Source organism: Haliotis rufescens, unplaced genomic scaffold (assembly GCF_023055435.1).
Source record: "Haliotis rufescens isolate VD_foot unplaced genomic scaffold, xgHalRufe1.0.p SCAF_16, whole genome shotgun sequence".
Lineage (NCBI taxonomy): Eukaryota > Metazoa > Mollusca > Gastropoda > Lepetellida > Haliotidae > Haliotis > Haliotis rufescens.
The window spans coordinates 18,395,711-18,414,411 of record NW_025963846.1 but is presented as its reverse complement, the minus strand read 5'-3'; the positions used below and the strand labels follow the sequence as shown (position 1 = coordinate 18,414,411).

At 38.6% G+C, this 18,701-nt stretch overlaps 1 protein-coding gene across 1 annotated transcript; it reads left to right on the top strand.

The window, feature by feature from the left end:
* Positions 1 to 7,341: 7,341 nt before the first annotated feature.
* LOC124115889 lies at positions 7,342 to 18,691 on the top strand. The gene is made up of 2 exons (XM_046477048.2): positions 7,342 to 7,822; positions 16,505 to 18,691. Exons 1-2 carry the CDS (start codon positions 7,701 to 7,703, stop codon positions 18,471 to 18,473), a joined length of 2,091 nt encoding a protein of 696 aa, XP_046333004.2. The 5' UTR covers positions 7,342 to 7,700; the 3' UTR covers positions 18,474 to 18,691.
* The last annotated feature ends 10 nt before the right edge of the window (positions 18,692 to 18,701 follow it).

Here is an 18,701-nt window from a genome sequence, read left to right as displayed (position 1 = left end):
GAGCAAATTTAACTAAAAGAATTTCTGTCATTTTAAGTGGCTACTCTTTATATTTAATTTCTTATCTTCCTTGTCAATAATCATATGACATTGACTATGAACTTTGAACAATTAAACAAATATTTTGATTTCCCATACCGACTTACGGTTGTCGTAGAACAAAGACCGTTTCGAGAATATAGAGGGCCTCGTTATTATAATTTGAACTAATATACATATGTACATAATAGTACTAGGTATAAATGAATTTTGATAAGTGTTCGTACAAGAATATGAACTTCGAATTATCTCGGAATTATGCGCAACACATAGGGCTGGAAATTTTATAATTGGTCTGGAACTATCTGACGGTAATTCCAAACAGGGAACAAGATTTCGTCAAATGAATCATTGAGCCAGGAATGCAACGATTTAAATGCTGACAAAATGAATAAACATATCTGGAACAGAGTAGACTGTTCATGCGGACAATTATATGCTACGTCTATTGCCAATGAAGTTTATCAACCCATGTTATAGCATTTGTTTCATATAAAAGATAGAAGCCAAATGAATGGGACAATTAGTTGTTATGAATTAGCTTTACCTCTGTGACATATCACGCAACTAAATGTGAATATGTTTATCAAATAATCAATTACAGTAATTAACCTAGTGTCCTTATTTATACACAATTTAATTACGTATTGGGGTACAATATATAATACACATATACACGGAATGTTTTCTTATTTTGTCAATTTAATCATAACACAAATCATACAAATCAAAATGTGAAAGTAGTGACTAACTTTATGATCAAGGGTATAAATACTCAATTGTATCTATTAATCCTAATAGTATAACAATAAACCCTGTGTATATACTGAGCATATTTAGATACATCCGGATCTACGACCGCAGCCATATAATCAATCAAGGAAAGTATATTAGATTGAATTACAAATGCGCTATCACTTAAACAAAATTTTTCGTTATCCACGTAAGCCTAAACCTGGGAGAAATAAAGTTCTGTTCTGTTCTGAAGACGCCGTCATGCACAGGACGAAGGAGCGTCCATTCCAATTTGGAATGAACGTTGGATTGCTTTGGAAAGATCGCTCATTCCAAACTTTCCAAAGCTTGGAAGGATCGATCTTTCCAGAAAATGCAAAATTGGATTGGCAACATTTCCAAACATATTTCCAACACAGGAATTTTTTGGAATGACTTGGAATGGTTTGTAATTGTTTGGAAATATGGTTAGAAGGAACAAGTTAAAATATGTTTTATTACTAATTTGAACAATAAAAAGACTATGAATTATTTATTGAGTTTAAACTATATATAATAAATATTATATTTATCTCAAACATTGGTTACATCCCATTAGTAAGACATCCAATTAGTGAGACACCCATTGTAAGACAGTGGAGTAGGTGGGATTAATTAAACAAACACAGCCAGTCTACCCACTTAACAATGGTCACAGCCCATGATCAGCGGATTAATTAATAAGAGTAGGCCATTAATTCTGTTTGAATATTCTCAGGAAATAAATGAGTTAGGAGCTTGTAGGAGCTTACTCAAAAAGGTGAGATGCATGTTTTGTTAAAACTTACTTATTACACATATAAATTCCCCCTAGTCTGTGAACAATTCATGCACAATCATGGCAACAATCATGTACAACAATTGGAAATTTTGTTAGAAATTTCACTGTACACAACCACCCACCAGAAGACACCAGCAGAATCCAGTTCCTTGGCAGCTTAAGGAAGAGAGCAAGAGAAGAACCAACCACTCCTATGCCAGCCCTCTACAACGACGAGGTCTTGAGACATGATCCGTAGGCTGCAGCTATATTTCCCTCCTTCAGCTCAGTCGGCGTGTTTCGGGGTGTTTCTTCCAGTGGATCCGGCGAGCTGCTGCCTTGCCTCTGCTGCCTCTTCAACAGGTTCAGGATGCATGGATTGACTCCATGAACCAGTCTCCCGATGTATCGAATGCTGACGAATTCAACGACAACATAGTCACAAACTTGGTGGATTATGAAGCCAGATTCCCTCTTTTGCTGTGGAACCATCACCAGACATTCGGCCCAAGGACCAACAACAACCTGGAGGGTTTCCACAGTCGCCTCAATGCATCACTGAATCATCGTCATCCTAATCTCTACAGGTCCATCGAGATCATCAAGAAGATTGAGAAATCTGAGAAGACCAAGCTATCTCAGTTAGACCTAGGTGCAGCTCCACCAGCAAGAAAGCGTGTGTACAAGGAGATTGACAATCGACATTCCAGACTGAAGGATCAGCTATCCCAGGGTGTCAAGACACCACTCCAGTTCTTGGATGCTGTTGGCAAACTTCTGAAGATGGATTAAGGTTGTGTCAGTGTGACAACCTCGATGTGAACTGTGATATTAACTTTAACTGAACTCTAAGTGGCGAATATGTTAAAACAATGGATTTAAGGGATGGATGAATTAAAATGTGGAATGAAAAAGTAAAAGAGGGTATCAAGCATCTTGAGTCATTTCTTTTGTCTATAATAAGACAAGTCCATTTTCATGATAGGGGTTAATTACCTGATTAACATGTGCAACCAGGTATGACATTGTTGATTTAAAGTGTCTCACAACTGGGCTGTCTTACTAATGGGAGGAGACCCAAACATTCACTGCTTGTCTGTCTAGCGAGGGGCTTTTCCCTAAGGTCGCATTCTCCCTAAGGTGAGAGAGAGACCCGCACTTGACTCGACAAGACACTAATAGGTCTCAAGATTAAGTATTCGGCTGGATGGCAGCTGCCATTTAATTACAAAACAGACAGTCGTCTAGACGGCTCACATGTAAGTGCGTAATGTGCCCAAGATCATAAAATGGACAATCTTTGGTAACATCTAATTTATTGTTGTCTCACGCCAGAGCTGTGAATAATTCTGTTCATTGAATAATTGGAATTCAGGAAGTTATCAATAATTGTTTTACTTAACATAAGATAAGATAAGTTGTTTACAACATAATATTATGATGTCAGGACGTACTACAGTCAAAACCATATATTTTAAAATCAATTTAATGACAGACTATGATTTCCAAGTCCCGATTAGCAAATCAATGAGGTATCAGTTTCACCCCATGTGCACAGACCTCCTATAGTTATATGAATATTTTTCATAACCATTCTCCAGTTAAAGTCCTATCCTCTTATCAAAAAATCTGTGAGAGTGATCATCATTAACGAAACTCATTCTCATCAAAGAATACAGAACAAATGAAGAATCAGATGCATACACTTATTGCCATGCTTCATTCATCACGAAGTAGATTTACATACATTTGTGCATAGCACTTAAACTGTGATAATGAATTTTGCCATTGTCCATATTAACATAATAATATATACATATATACAAAACAGCATTTAATAAATAATTACCATAATATGGATTTCCGAATATATAAACGACTTCAACGTTGATATTTCAGACAAAACAAAGTCTCCTGTCTTTTAACGTTCAGGGGAAAGGGGTTTGCTTTCACAATTGAACATTTGTTTTCACCAAAGGACAATCAAATCAAGCCAAAAACACGAAAAATACATATATATATGGTTAGCGACCGTCATTATACAGCGAGGGGGGATATTCGTCTGCTCTAACCGCCTTCACAAAAACATTCCAGCCCTTAATTACCGAGGCAGCTGTGACGTAGTAGCATTACATTCGCTGCGTTTGCAGCATATAAGATGTGTAATCTGTGGAGTAACTAAAGTAATATTACGGCTGAAATCTTACTTGCACGGTTGTTCTTATATAATGTTTTTAGGTTTGGTTTTTAAATTCTAGAGAAGATTTTTTATACATATAAAACTGATCGAAAATACAGCTGAACAATAGAAAATCAAAAAAGGAGTTGTGAATAGTGACAAAATTAAATTACATCACTCCGTCAATAATTATTGATTGATTCCGTCAAACAACTGTCAAACCATTTATTGCCATGTACGTAAATGTACACAAGAAGTCGGCGCTGTCGGAGGCTCCAGGTAAATAAACATCGTGGTTTTATGACGGGAGATCAGACGAACCGTGAACCAGGGCCATGTGACGTAATTACACCTAAAGGTGGTAGAACCAGGGTATTGTCTCTTGGACTGGCTAATTGACCGTACATATAATTGGTAAATATATTCGTTTTGACACCCGTGTTTCATGCGCATCCCAGCTCATAAGCAGAATACAGACAAATGAGGCCCCGTGATCAGCGGAGCGTGAACAACATGGATGCCGCCTTTCGGCCGTAACAGTCAAGCTGCGATCTCGGAACTGCTCGCCCGATTGAATCCAATTGCAAGCGGAGACAAGATTTACTTCCCTTACCCAAACATGATCGTTGCTCAGAAATGTTCAAATCTATCTTCAGTAAATCATGAAATTAATGCGAGCATGACATTTATGCGAAAAATGCGATCGACAGCCTCCGTGGTCCAGTGGTAGAAGGTCCGCCCGGGCAGAGGAAGGTCGGTGGTTCGATCCCCGGCTTCGTCATACCAGAATACGTTAAAAGCTGGTACTTGTTGTTACCCTGCCTGACGCTCGGTATTAAGGGGCTAAAATAAAGACTGGTCCGCTCGGAGTACACTGTTTTTGAGTGGGGTATTCATGATGTGGCATGGTATCTCAGTCGACTGGCACTCTAAAATCTCCGGACTATACAAGCAGCCACACACACAAATGCACGTGCGGCATGCAGGTCGCCATATAAGAGCAATAATCTTGAAGGCCACGTTAACCCTCACCTCACCTTTCGCCATGGTAGAATAGTTTTGTTTTATTTTGCTTGTTGAATTATCAACAAATAATTAGAGCTACACTGTAAATACCAAACTGGAGATATACAAAACCACTACTGAAGCGCATATCTGATCAAGAGGACAAATCCGTTAATATTTCCTTCTTAAACAATGCCCGTTACAGGCATTCGAATCATTATATTACACCAGAGACCATAAAATATAGTCTATTCTATTCTCTGATTATACTATGTGTAGTTTAAATGTAGGAGGGTTTTGAATAATATTTTTTGTTTGATTGTTGTTGAACGCCACACTCAGCAATATTCCGGCTATATAACGGTGGTCTGTAAATAATCGAGTCTGGACCACACAATGCAGTGATTGACACCATGAGCATCGATTGGGATATGTATCAAGTCCCTGAGTCTGACCACCCGATCCCGTTAGTCGCCGATTATGCCAAGCATGGGTTGCTTTGAACGTATTCCAACCCGGATCTTCACAGGTATTTTCTTTAAATAATAAGGTATCAAATTTAGTACAGTAAACTACGGTTATAACGAACTCAAAGGGACTACTAATTTTAGTTCGTTATAACCGTAGTTCGTTATATGTACATATACAGCATGACTACAGCAAGTAGTCGGGACGAAAAAGTAAGTTCGTTATATCCGTCAGTTCGTTATAAGCGTGTTCGTTATAACCGTAGTTTACTGTATAAGTAAGTATAGTTGTTGTATATATTTAAATATGTTTGTCATGAACCCAACCTTGTTTAAATTATATGGGAAGATGAGCGGTAACAATTTATGTCATTATTTCAAATCAGAATGATAGCATTGTTTGTAATAATCTGAAGGAATAACAATGACAATAATATCCTATTAGTAATTATTTCAAGATATAATACTAATCCTTAACTGAAAACGTCCACTACAGTGTACACTCGGTGAACTTTTCACATACACTAATGGAAGTTAAGTTTGTGAAGATAGCAAATGATATTATTCGGTCGAACGTCAGCCAGAACTCCTTTATGGAATTCTGAGTCTACAGTGTGGGTGCTATGTACAAGGCTACTCTAATAAAGTTCCTGACGTATTTTAGGCCAGGGGTGGACACTCGCATTAATGTGGTGACTCATCATTGCATTAATTTTCTCGATTTACAGTATTCATGAAGAATATTTTGTATGGGACCAGACGCATGGTGGAATAGAGAAAATTATGAGGATAGACTTACTAGTAAGTATTTTATGATATTCATGCCAGCTCAAAATAAACTTTGATTTATTTTTATGGTATCCACAAGATAAGCATGATTAAACTAACATCTTAAGATGACATTACACTGAATTATATTTGCTGTTTACATATCAAAGTTTCCGAAAATGTTTAACTTACAAATTGTTTAGCCACAGCAGGGCTATTCATTCGTGACATGTTTCATCTGATCTGCTGATTTATTTTCAACACTGTCAAATCTTCTTCCTTGTTTCGAGAGAAGTACTGCGCAGTAAGAGTTGTGAATAATCACTCGACCTCCGGACATGGCACATTGAAACTTGGACAACAACAGCGACGCAGATGGTACTGAATGCAACGGAAACAAATCATTGAAACGTTGCCAGAAAACGACCAAAGGGAAGTCTCACCCCTGCTCGTCCATTGTGTTATAAATCCAGGGTGTCGAGGTGAGGCCTGTGTCTTGTATGTTTGTTGCATGTATTCATGTAGCGGGATGTTTGTTGTGTATTATTGTGAAATATTAAAAATTGAATTTTTGACAACTGTGACACATATATTCCTGAATATTGACGGAACTTCCGTTGAAACGTAGCCAGTAAACGACCAAAGGGACATTTCACCCTTGCTAAATCAGCCTTTTCGCTGAATATTTGAAGAAATGACATTTGGAACTATTGCTTAGTACACCCGTACGCAACACAATATCTCATTTCGGGTCTTCAATGCACCGGGAATAACGGAAAATCGCTTCATTGTCTTGTAGATTAATACACTGTAAACAACGACCGATGGCTGGACACCTTATATTTGAACATGAATATCACTGAGATTGGCCTGATCCAGTTTCTATCAACAGATCGTCGCCATATAGCTGGACTATTGCAGGTTATGGTTTAAAATAACACATTCAATCACTCACGTATTTCACATATTCAATGCAAGAGGCTACTACGCGGGTGGTGGTGGCGGCTGTTGAGAGACTTGGTTGTGTAGCTGGAGGGAGGGTGGGGGGAGAGGTAGGGTGGTGGTGGTTGTTGCGAGACTTGGTTGTGTAGCTGGAGGGAGGGTGGTGGGTAGCGGGGGAGAGGTAGGGTGGTGGTGGTTGTTGCGATACTTGGTTGTGTAGCTGGAGGGAGGGTGGTGGGTAGCGGGGGAGAGGTAGGGTGGTGGTGGTTGTTGCGATACTTGGTTGTGTAGCTGGAGGGAGGGTGGTGGGTAGCGGGGGAGAGGTAGGGTGGTGGTGGTTGTTGCGAGACTTGGTTGTGTAGCCGGAGGAAGGGTTGGGAGAGAGGTAGGGTGGTGGTGGTTGTTGCGAGACTTGGTTGTGTAGCTGAAGGTTTGTTTCCGGTTACATCAGCTTGTATGTGGAAATGGACTAATCTGACTCTTAGTAAAAAAACTGATGCATTCTGTTTGGAAGGACATATGAGTGTTGACAGAAAAGTTTTGAGGTGAGGTGATGTGAAATAGGGTTAAATGTCGCGTTAAATACACGATTGTCCATTTTTCCGCCATCTTACCGGAAATAAAAAACGTCGACGATGCGCGCGCCGATTTCGACAAGGACCTCACATATCACTGTTGTCCCTGCGTCATTCAGCATCACTATCGTCTCCGCTTTCTTCGCTACTGGACGTATTTACGAGCTTTACCGACTACGTATTTGTACACCATGGCAGATTTGAGCGATATGAGTCTGGAGAAATTTCTTTTGTGGACTGTCACATCGTTGAAAGCATTCCTTTCGTTGCGGAAAAAGTCGGTTGAGGGCAACCATGATGAACTTGTAGCAAGGTACGTCTTCGTTGAAATATGTAGTTTTCGCTTCTGTTGTCTTATTTTAAGCATAAATGTGTGAAGTAAACTTAAGTTGTTTGTAGGAAGTTACTTATGTTATCAAATTGAGATGTTGCCAACAATCGTATATATTTAAAATATATCGTTGTAAACATGAGCACGATGATAAAATCTTTGAGTAAAATATTACTTCTTGAATGTTTTCGTTGTATATATACGTCTGATACAGATTGTTTTTCTAAATGTTATAAAATAACTTGTGTGCCTGTCGTGTCTAATTACTGAAGCTGTCTTCCACAGATGGGATGTAGTAATTTTGTACCCACAATATTCCTTGTGATCTATGTACCCAAACCAGTATGTGATTTTGTATCCATCACATTTTTTACAAAATTTTGGCTTAGTTAGTTTCAAAATGTACATGTATTTTGCTTATTCAAACCTTATTGACATAGTACAAGAGCTCAAGGAGCTTACTTGGGGCCTCTCAAAACAAAGCAATTAACTAAGGTTTAACCAGTTCTACTGGTCTTTTTTCACAACATGACAAGATGTCACTTACCTATGAAAACCAAACAATCAATTTGAGTTTGGGCAATTGGACTGGCCTCACTCAGGGTTCACAAGATGACACTTGATTGTCAAAGCATAACAATCTACTTGAGTTTTACCAATTTGACTGGTATCAATTACCATCCTAGATATAAGCATTCACATTGAATCTCTGTGTTTACATGGTGTAATCTGTGACATTTTGGCAATAAACATGTATAAGTAAATGTAAGTGTCAAAATTGTTAAGTTATTATTTGCAAAGTTCAGAATCATATTTCCTTTGTTTGTTATCAAAGTATTAAAATATAAATCATATTTCGTTTTTGGCAAGTATTAATTCATATTTCATTTCTTCTCCATTCAAATTTATGTTTACTCATCATAATATGCCAAGGGGCATAACTGCTTAGTATCGTGTATTATCTTCCATGTGGCCCTAAAAGCATGCAGCATGCATGTGAGAATGAAAGAAATGAGAAAAGGTTTTAAGGATAAAAGAGTCTAAAAACAATGGTGAGTTTGCCAAATTTTGTCATATATATTATTTTATCATTATCTACCTGTGTATAAATGTTTTAGAGCAGTTATTTAGTCATAAAGTGTTTTTCATCGTTTGTTTACATTTTGCATAGTATTTCATGTCACTGAAAGGTAGTCAATTTTATTAGGTTAATTCAATTATAATGTCATTATGATTATTTGCATTAATGCATCATTTGATCAAAATAGTAATTATTGTTTATTTATTTGTATTTCAGTCAATCTGAAAATAATGAGATTCTAGTTAAGAAAAGAAAGACATTTATCTAAATGGAAACAAAAAGAATGTAAAGAAAAGAAAGAATGCAAAACATGAAAGAATAAAGAAATCATCATTTGAGAAAGAAAGACTTCAAGTTATAACAGCATTGACATTGTTTAGACAAAGGTATGGAAGGAAAAGAAAAGGATAATGTTTTGAAACAAAGACTAAGGAAGATGACAGAAAAGGGTTTGCAGTATGCTAAGCAAACTAAATATAAGAAAATTAAGAGTTTATATAAACAATTGTTGGATGATTTTGATAAACTTTATGCCAAATCTCATGTTGAAACTTTCACTTCTGAAGAGATAGAGGAGAATAGATGTAGTCATGGAAGCTGGTTGAAATTCTACGAAACACTGTTAGATCTCCGCAAAGACTTTGCATCACTGTTGGATGAAATTGAACTTAGTCCTTTTATTGAAGAATGTGAATCACAAGACTCTGTTCTGCTGACATGTAAATCAAAGTTAGAAGCATTCTTTCTCAAACACATCCGTGAACCAAGTGAAACAGAGAAAAAGAATGTTAAAGATTCACTGAATGACAAAAGTGAAGATGAACAGAAACCAGAAGTTAAACAAACTGATAAGAAAGATATAAGTAGACAAGGTTCAGTCAGCCTGAAAAGTGTTTGTATATTTAAAGAAGAACCAGCCTCCTCTAAAGGCAGTCATTCATCACTAACCAGTCGTGTTTCATCAGCCCATCTGAAAGAAAAACAAAAGCAAGTTGAATTAGAGACAAAGATGAAAGCACTGAAAGAGAAACAGAAAATAGACTTGGCAAAGATGGAATTGAAAATGAAGGAAGAAGAGTTAGAACTGAAAACAGAAATGGAGATTTCTCAAGCAAAGTCTAAAGTGCTTCAAGATTATTTCTCTGACAGAGGTAGTGTGAAATCAGAACGTTCACTACAACCGCACGATCCATATGTCCCTGTTCCTGTGAATGAAGATGAAAATGAACATTTCAACACTGAACGTAAACGGTACTTACCTGATAACATAAACTTACCTCTTCAAGAAGACTTCAATCAACACTTGTCTCCACAAACTACTGCAGCAAGCGGTGAGAATCTTATTCAGTGTGTTGTGCAACAGCTCCGAAAGCCGCCTCCTGAAATCATGAAGGTCTCTGGGGATCCTATTGAATATCAAAGATTCAAGCGTCAGTTCAAGGTGAAGATTGTTGTCAACTCAGAAACAGAAGATGAGAAGATGTCATATCTAGAACAGTTCACATTAGGTGAAGCGCTGAAAATTGTCAAGGGATATAGTTACCTGGAGGCCAGTCAAGGGTATCAAAAGGCTTGGCAGGAACTTGATGAACGATACGGCAATGAAGACGCTATTGCATCTGCTCTCGTCAAGAAAGCATTGGGATGGCCTAATGTAAAAGTAGACAACCCTAAATCCATGGATGAATATGCCATCTTCCTACAAGAATGTGAGAATGCAGTAAGCTCCATCACAGCAGTAAAGATCCTGGAGTATCCTGACAACATCAGAAGGCTCGTTATGAAACTCCCTTTCCATTGCCATGAGAAGTGGAGGAATATTGTCATATCTATCAGGGATTCAGGAGGAACTGTAGCATTCCATAACCTGGTCAAGTTTGTGAAGAGAGAAGCAAGAAAAGCAACAGATCCAATGTATGGAAAAGATGCTCTGAGGAATGATGACAGAACAAAGACACAGCCAAAGAGAAACGCAGGAATTGCTTCACAATCATCATTCAAGCCTTCAGCACAGACATGGTAGAGAATACAACTCAGAACACCCAGTCAAGCAAACCTGAAGGTCAGCAGATCTTGTGTATATACTGTAACAGCAATTCTCATAAGTTGCAGATTTGTGATCAGATTGTTAAGAAGACTTTGAAGGATAGACTGGCATTTCTTCAGAAAAGGGGATTGTGTTTTCGATGTTTGTGTTATGGTCACTTGAGCAAGTCCTGTGAGAAGACAGTAACCTGCTTCAGATGTAACAGAAATCATCAGGGAATCCTGCATGTTGTGTATGAAACTGAAAGAAAGCTGGTTGGTGCATGTACCGAACAAGATGGAACATGTGAAGCTATGGAGGCCGGGGCAATGGAATGTACTCTTGCTATTATTCCGGTGAAAGTGTCATACAGTAACGGAGTCAAGGTTGAGTCAACATATGCCTTCCTTGATCCAGGCAGTACTGTCTCATTTTGTTCCGAATCGCTTTTGAAGAAACTTGGATGCAGTGGGAAAAGTATGGATATTACTATTGATACAATGGGGAAGCCCTACACAACTTCAGTGCAAGCAGTGAATGGCTTACAAGTGCACGACCTTGACCTCAGGAACACGATCGCACTACCTACCGTTTACTCCAAGGAACACATACCAGTTTTGAAGAAACACATACCTGTTTCATCTGACGTTAAAAAATGGCCTCACCTTAATGATATATATCTGCCTGAGATTGATGCAAGTGTAGATATCCTCATCGGGGGAAATGTACCAGACTCCTATGCACCACTAGAGATTCGTACCGGTCCTGATGGAAGTCCTCATGCAACAAGAACCAAGCTTGGATGGATACTTTGGAATGTCCTCAGACTTGCAAAAGAAAACAGATTTCCATCAATGAGAACAGACATAACAATAAAAGCAATGGAAGATCTACAGAACATTAATACTATGATGAAAGACAGCATGAACTATGACTTTCCAGAGAAAGCAGCAGAAGAAAGAAAAGAAATGTCACAAGAGGACAAAGAATTTATGAAGATTGTGACAAACTCTATTCATAAAGAAGATGGACACTATGTTGTCAATCTGCCCTTTCGAGACAAGGATGTCATCATGCCTGACAACAGTGAACAAGCCTTACAGCGTTTGAGAGGACTCAAGAAGAAATTTACAATGAACCCTCAAATACATAAAGACTATAAGAAGTTCATGGAAGACATCCTTAGCAAAGAATATGCTGAAATTGTTCCTCAAGATGAACTGAAAGGTAAACCAGGCAAAGTATGGTTTATCCCACACCACGGGGTGTACCATCCACGCAAGCAAGGGAAAATAAGAGTTGTCTTTGACTGTTCAGCAACATTCCAAGGTGTTTCCCTAAATAGTAGTTTGCTTCAAGGACCCAATCTATGCAACAGCCTCCTCGGTGTTCTAATGAGATATAGACAGGAGAACATTGCCTTCATGGGTGATATCGAATCCATGTACTATCGAGTCAGAGTGCCAAAAGAAGACAATGACTTCCTTCGCTTCTACTGGTGGCCGGACGGAGATTGTAGAAAAGAACCTAAAGTGTATCGGATGTTAGTCCATATCTTTGGAGCTGTATCTTCTGCTTCATGTGCATCCTTTGCCTTACAACAAACAGCAAGGGACAGTCAGGATAAGTTTGTCCCAGAAATTATAGAAAAGTTGACTGACAACGTCTATGTAGATGATTGTCTGGCATCCGAATTGAATGAAGAAAAGGCAGTATCAACTGTAAAAGAACTTACCAGTTTGTGCAGTGAAGGCAGCTTCAGGCTTACCAAGTGGATCTCCAACAGCTCTACAGTAATGAAATCAATCCCACCTCAAGAAAGAGCAAAGGATGTTAAAGACTTGAACTTGGACTGTGAAGACCTTCCATCTGAAAGAGCTTTAGGTGTCTACTGGTTTGTGCAATCAGACACCCTTGGATTCAAGATAAAGAGCAAGATGAAACCAGACACTAAACGTGGCATCCTGTCTGTGGTTAGCAGTGTGTATGACCCTCTTGGACTCATGGCTCCTTTCATACTCATTTCAAAACAGCTGCTCCAAAACCTGCATAAAGAACAGAAAGATTGGGATGAAGATGTTGATTCAAAGACACAGAAGATATGGCATCAATGGCTGAAAGATCTTACCTTGTTAGAAGATATCCACATTCCAAGATGCTACAAGCCTATGGAGTTTGGACTTGTAACATCATGTCAACTTCACCTTTTTGCAGACGCGAGCAATGTAGGATATGGATTCGTCGGTTACATCAGATTTGTGAATGAAGATGAGGAGATCCATTGTGCTCTGGTAATGTCTAAATCAAGGGTTGCTCCCTTAAAGAAAATAACCATACCACGCATGGAACTCACTGCTGCTACTCTAGCTGTACGCATGTCATCCCTTATTCTTCAAGAACTTCAGGTCAAAGTAGACACAACTTTCTTCTGGACGGACAGCATGTCAGTGTTGAGATGTATCTTTAACACCAATGCCAGGTTCAAAACCTTTGTAGCAAACCGGATTGCTGTGATAAGAGACTGTTCTGATATTAATCAATGGAGGTATGTGTCATCTAAAGAGAACCCAGCAGACTATGCTTCAAGAGGCATCAAGCTTGATAATGAGCACCATATTCAGCATTGGACGGGAGGACCAAGATTCCTATGGCAGCACCACAAGGACTGGCCGAAGCAATACAGCAACCAAGAACCTCAAGAAGATGATCTTGAACTTAAGGAATGTGTTCATGCAACCATCATGGAGAAGGATAGCTTCCTAGACATTCTAATTAACCACTTCTCAAGTTGGACAAAGTTAAGAAGAGCAGTAGCATGGATCATGTTAACTATCAGATGTTTGCGCCAGAGAGTCAACAAGTCTCAATCCACCAAGAAAGTGAACTACACCATGAATGTTCCAGTCCTTGAAGATGCAGACAAGCTCCTAGTCCAACACTGTCAGACACAACATTTCTCGAAAGAACAACGATGTCTCAAGCAATCTTCTGCAACAGTTGATAAATCAAGCCCTCTCTACAAGTTGGATCCATTTCTTCAAGATGACGTCATTCATGTTGGAGGACGCCTCAAGAATGCAGAGATCTCCTTCAGCGAAAAGCACCCAATCATTCTTCCCAAGAAATCTCGTGTAACACGCTTGATCATTGAAGAGACTCATAAGATTGTTGGACATCTAGGAAAGAACTCCATCTTGTCACATCTCAGACAATGGTACTGGGTGATTGGAGCAGGCTCACTGGTGAAGACAATAGTTTCAAAGTGTGTCACATGTCGTAAATATCACTCCTCTCCAGGACAACAAAAGATGTCTGATCTCCCAGATGAACGGATAACTCCTGACCTACCACCTTTCACCAATGTAGGTATGGACTTCTTTGGTCCTTTCAAAGTGATACGTGGACGTACCTCAGTAAAACGATATGGAGTTGTATTCACTTGCATGAATCTTCGTGCTATACATCTGGAAGTGGCTGCCACCCTAGACACAGACTCCTGTATCCATGCCATCAGAAGATTTGTCGCACGACGTGGACCACCCAAGTTCATCAAATCTGACAATGGTACTAACCTTGTCGGATGTCAGCGAGAGTTATGTGAAGCATTAAAGAACTTAAAAGAATCAAAGATTCACTCTGCCTTCGTTGACAAAGGGAGTGAATGGAGCTTCAATCCACCTGCAGCCTCCCATTATGGTGGATTCTGGGAGCGGATGATTAGGACTGTACGGAAAGTGCTTCATTGTTTACTACAAGAGCAGAACATTAAGCTGGATGATGAGGCGTTGAACACTTTGTTTTGCGAAGTGGAATCTATCATCAATGGACGTCCTATCACTGATCTGTCATATGATGTGCATGATTTATCTGTGCTCACTCCTAACCATCTGTTATACCTACGTTCTGGTGAAAAGATGCCTCCCGGAACATTCAAGAAAGAGGACATCTATAGCCGTCGACGATGGAAGCAAGTACAATACCTTGCAGACATCTTCTGGAAAAGATGGAAGAAAGAATATCTACCTCTCCTGCAGCAAAAGCAAAAATGGAATCAGATCAAAAGAAACCTTCAGATTGGAGACATTGTGCTAATTATGGACAATACACCACGTAATGCGTGGGCTCTTGCAAGAGTAACAGAACTCTATCATGACAGGAAAAACCTTGTGCGAACTGTAAAAGTGAAGACTGCTTCTTCAGAATTTGTGCGACCTGTTGACAAACTGTGTCTCGTTATGGAAGACAATTAGTAGAGCTGTATACAAACATAACAGAACTTTCAAAGGGATGTGCTAAGTAAAAGTGTAAACACATGAATATTGACAATTAAGTGTTTATTTAGGAGTGTTTGTGGGTTATTGTTTCTTAGTTAAGATAATTGTTTCATTTCATCCTACAATTAGGAGGCCGGTGTGTAAGTGTCAAAATTGTTAAGTTATTATTTGCAAAGTTCAGAATCATATTTCCTTTGTTTGTTATCAAAGTATTAAAATATAAATCATATTTCGTTTTTGGCAAGTATTAATTCATATTTCATTTCTTCTCCATTCAAATTTATGTTTACTCATCATAATATGCCAAGGGGCATAACTGCTTAGTATCGTGTATTATCTTCCATGTGGCCCTAAAAGCATGCAGCATGCATGTGAGAATGAAAGAAATGAGAAAAGGTTTTAAGGATAAAAGAGTCTAAAAACAATGGTGAGTTTGCCAAATTTTGTCATATATATTATTTTATCATTATCTACCTGTGTATAAATGTTTTAGAGCAGTTATTTAGTCATAAAGTGTTTTTCATCGTTTGTTTACATTTTGCATAGTATTTCATGTCACTGAAAGGTAGTCAATTTTATTAGGTTAATTCAATTATAATGTCATTATGATTATTTGCATTAATGCATCATTTGATCAAAATAGTAATTATTGTTTATTTATTTGTATTTCAGTCAATCTGAAAATAATGAGATTCTAGTTAAGAAAAGAAAGACATTTATCTAAATGGAAACAAAAAGAATGTAAAGAAAAGAAAGAATGCAAAACATGAAAGAATAAAGAAATCATCATTTGAGAAAGAAAGACTTCAAGTTATAACAGTAAATAATGTTATATATATTATACTGAAACATATATATTTTATATTTAGTACAAGGTCAATAAAGTACAACATAGTTTTGGTAAAAATTCACATACAATCAATTGCCACAGATATAAACTTAATGTGCACATTGACATATATTTTTTTTAATGCGGAAGATTGGTTGTCGAAAGTGACAAGCGTACAGTACACATATATTTTATTTGATTATCTGAACTGAAATTAGCAAAAGTTTAAAATCCACAGGTAAGCAAACATACCTTGTTTTGTGCGTCAACATGACGCAACAAAATATGTCAAGCCATATATATGTAATATTTGTAGGCTGGGTTGGTATTGATTCGAAATCTGTTTAAATAGTGTTTATTCTCATGACAATTCACAAATAGTGATATGCAACAATAATACTTTGGTTGTCATTTTGATAGTATTGTATAATGATGAAACCATATTTGATTACAGGTCTTTCATCGCCTGGGAGGAGAAAACTCCAGTGAACATTGATGCTGAGCATGAAGAGAGGAAGCTACTTTCTGAATACAAGGAGAAGCTCCTAGTGGATGGACAGGTTCTTCAAGATCCTTTTTCCTTGGATGTTGGATGGATTAGGGAAGAGGAAGGAATCAACATGTGGCCGTCAGTGTACATTACAGATATAGCCAGTTACTTGAATGAGAGAACTCCAGAGGACCTTGTAAGACAGATCATCAATGAATACAAAGTTGGTAAAGCTTATAGGTATTATTCATGTGACTGGGTGAAAGAGATTTTGTACCACAACATAAGGGACAACAGTTCATTGTGTCTACTGAAAGCAAAAGTCATGCCATCAATGTCCCTGAATTCACCTGCATATGCTGTCTGGGCTGCCATTGCAAAGGAGTCTGGAACTCAAGCTGGTGGAAGGGTCCTCAGTGCATACTGTACATGCACTGCAGGTATGTTGGGTTCATGCAACCACATTTCCGGACTTCTGTTTCGTGTTGAAGCAGCCGTCGTAACTGGCGCAACAGATAAGACGTGTACAGACAAGCAATGTGAATGGACCATTCCCAAACAGAGAGTGTCCCTCAACCCTGTGCCTGCTGTCGACCTTTCATGGACGAAGGACCATTTTTACAAACATGGCAAGACAACAAAACGTCCTGTGATAAACAAGACAAGCTTCACCCCATTGAGCAGGAAACAACAAGATCTTGTCAAGGACAAAGTCCAGATCCGAAACAAGCTGTCGGCAATTGCAGGAAGATGTGCACCAGAAGCTCGGTTCCATAAGATGATGAAAAAAGAAGCCCCAGCTCCATTGCCTGTATGCGTTCCAAGCTTGCCTGCCATGGTAGATCAGTTTTGTGCCACAACACCAGAAACATCAAATAAGACCCCTGAAGCATTCATCAAACAACTTAGTTCTTCTGTTGCTCAATGTAACCAACTAACATCGGCTACAGAGAATCAGGGAGGTGTTGAGTGGAAGATGCAGAGGAAGGGTCGAATAACAGCAAGCAATTTCCGGCGCGTCTACACCAGGATGGAGACCCTTGACAGGGACGATTCTGCCGACCGATCAGCACTGATTAATCATGTCATGGGATACAGTGAGAGCGTACAAACAATCGACATGAAACATGGTGTTTCCTGTGAGCCCCATGCAAAGTTGCGATATGCAAAAGTAATGAAAAAGATCCACAAGAAATTTAAGTCATCCGACTCTGGGATTGTTGTTTTACCCAACAAGCCATATATTTCAGCAAGCCCTGATTTAATAATCGATTGTGAATGCTGCGGTAAGGGACTTTGTGAAATTAAATGCCCAGCAACCATCAAATCCGAAATACCCTCAGTTGACAATGTGAACTTTATAGAAATAAATGATGGGGATCTATGTATTAAGACAACAGATAGATATTATGCTCAGATACAGGGTCAGATGGGAATTCTCAATAGGATGTACTGTGACATATTTATATTTACATTTCATGGACATTTGTGTGTCAGAGTACCATTTGACAAATTGTATTGGACAGATATGCTTGCGAAAATGGATAAATTCTGGTTGAAGTTTGTATTGCCAGCATTGTTTTCTAAAGATGTGAAAGGTGCTTTGGCTGTGACAGTACCCATATCTATGACACCAAAAAGCAAAAATGACACTGTGGTGCTCCTGAATGTTGCAGCAAGGGGAACCAGCTCCAAGAGAAAACAGAAGAGGGTTGATGGTGCAAGTCAGGCAAAGAGGGCAAAACGTGCAGTAAGGGCGCCACTGTTTCTCTGTCCTGTCTGTGGACAGCAGTGCATCGACGAGCCATCCAGTCGACTTGAGGAGTCCATCCAGTGCAGTTGTTGCAATATGTGGTGCCATTTAAGATGTGGTGGTGTTGTAGATGTGCCAGAGGATGATGATTCCTGGTTTTGCCCAAAGTGTATGACTTAAACATGACATTGTGAATTTGTATTAATTGCATTGTTTGCATTGTAGTTTGTGCTATACTATCAGTTAAGGGGTATATTCAATATCTGTTAATACTCAATAGGTTGATTTGTTTAAACTTGCATTAACTTTACATGTTTGTTTGCATGTGACCACGATGATTGAATTGAAACATCACAGTCATTGTAATAAAGAAGTTGTACAGGTACCGGTGTAACAGTTCTTGCTTAT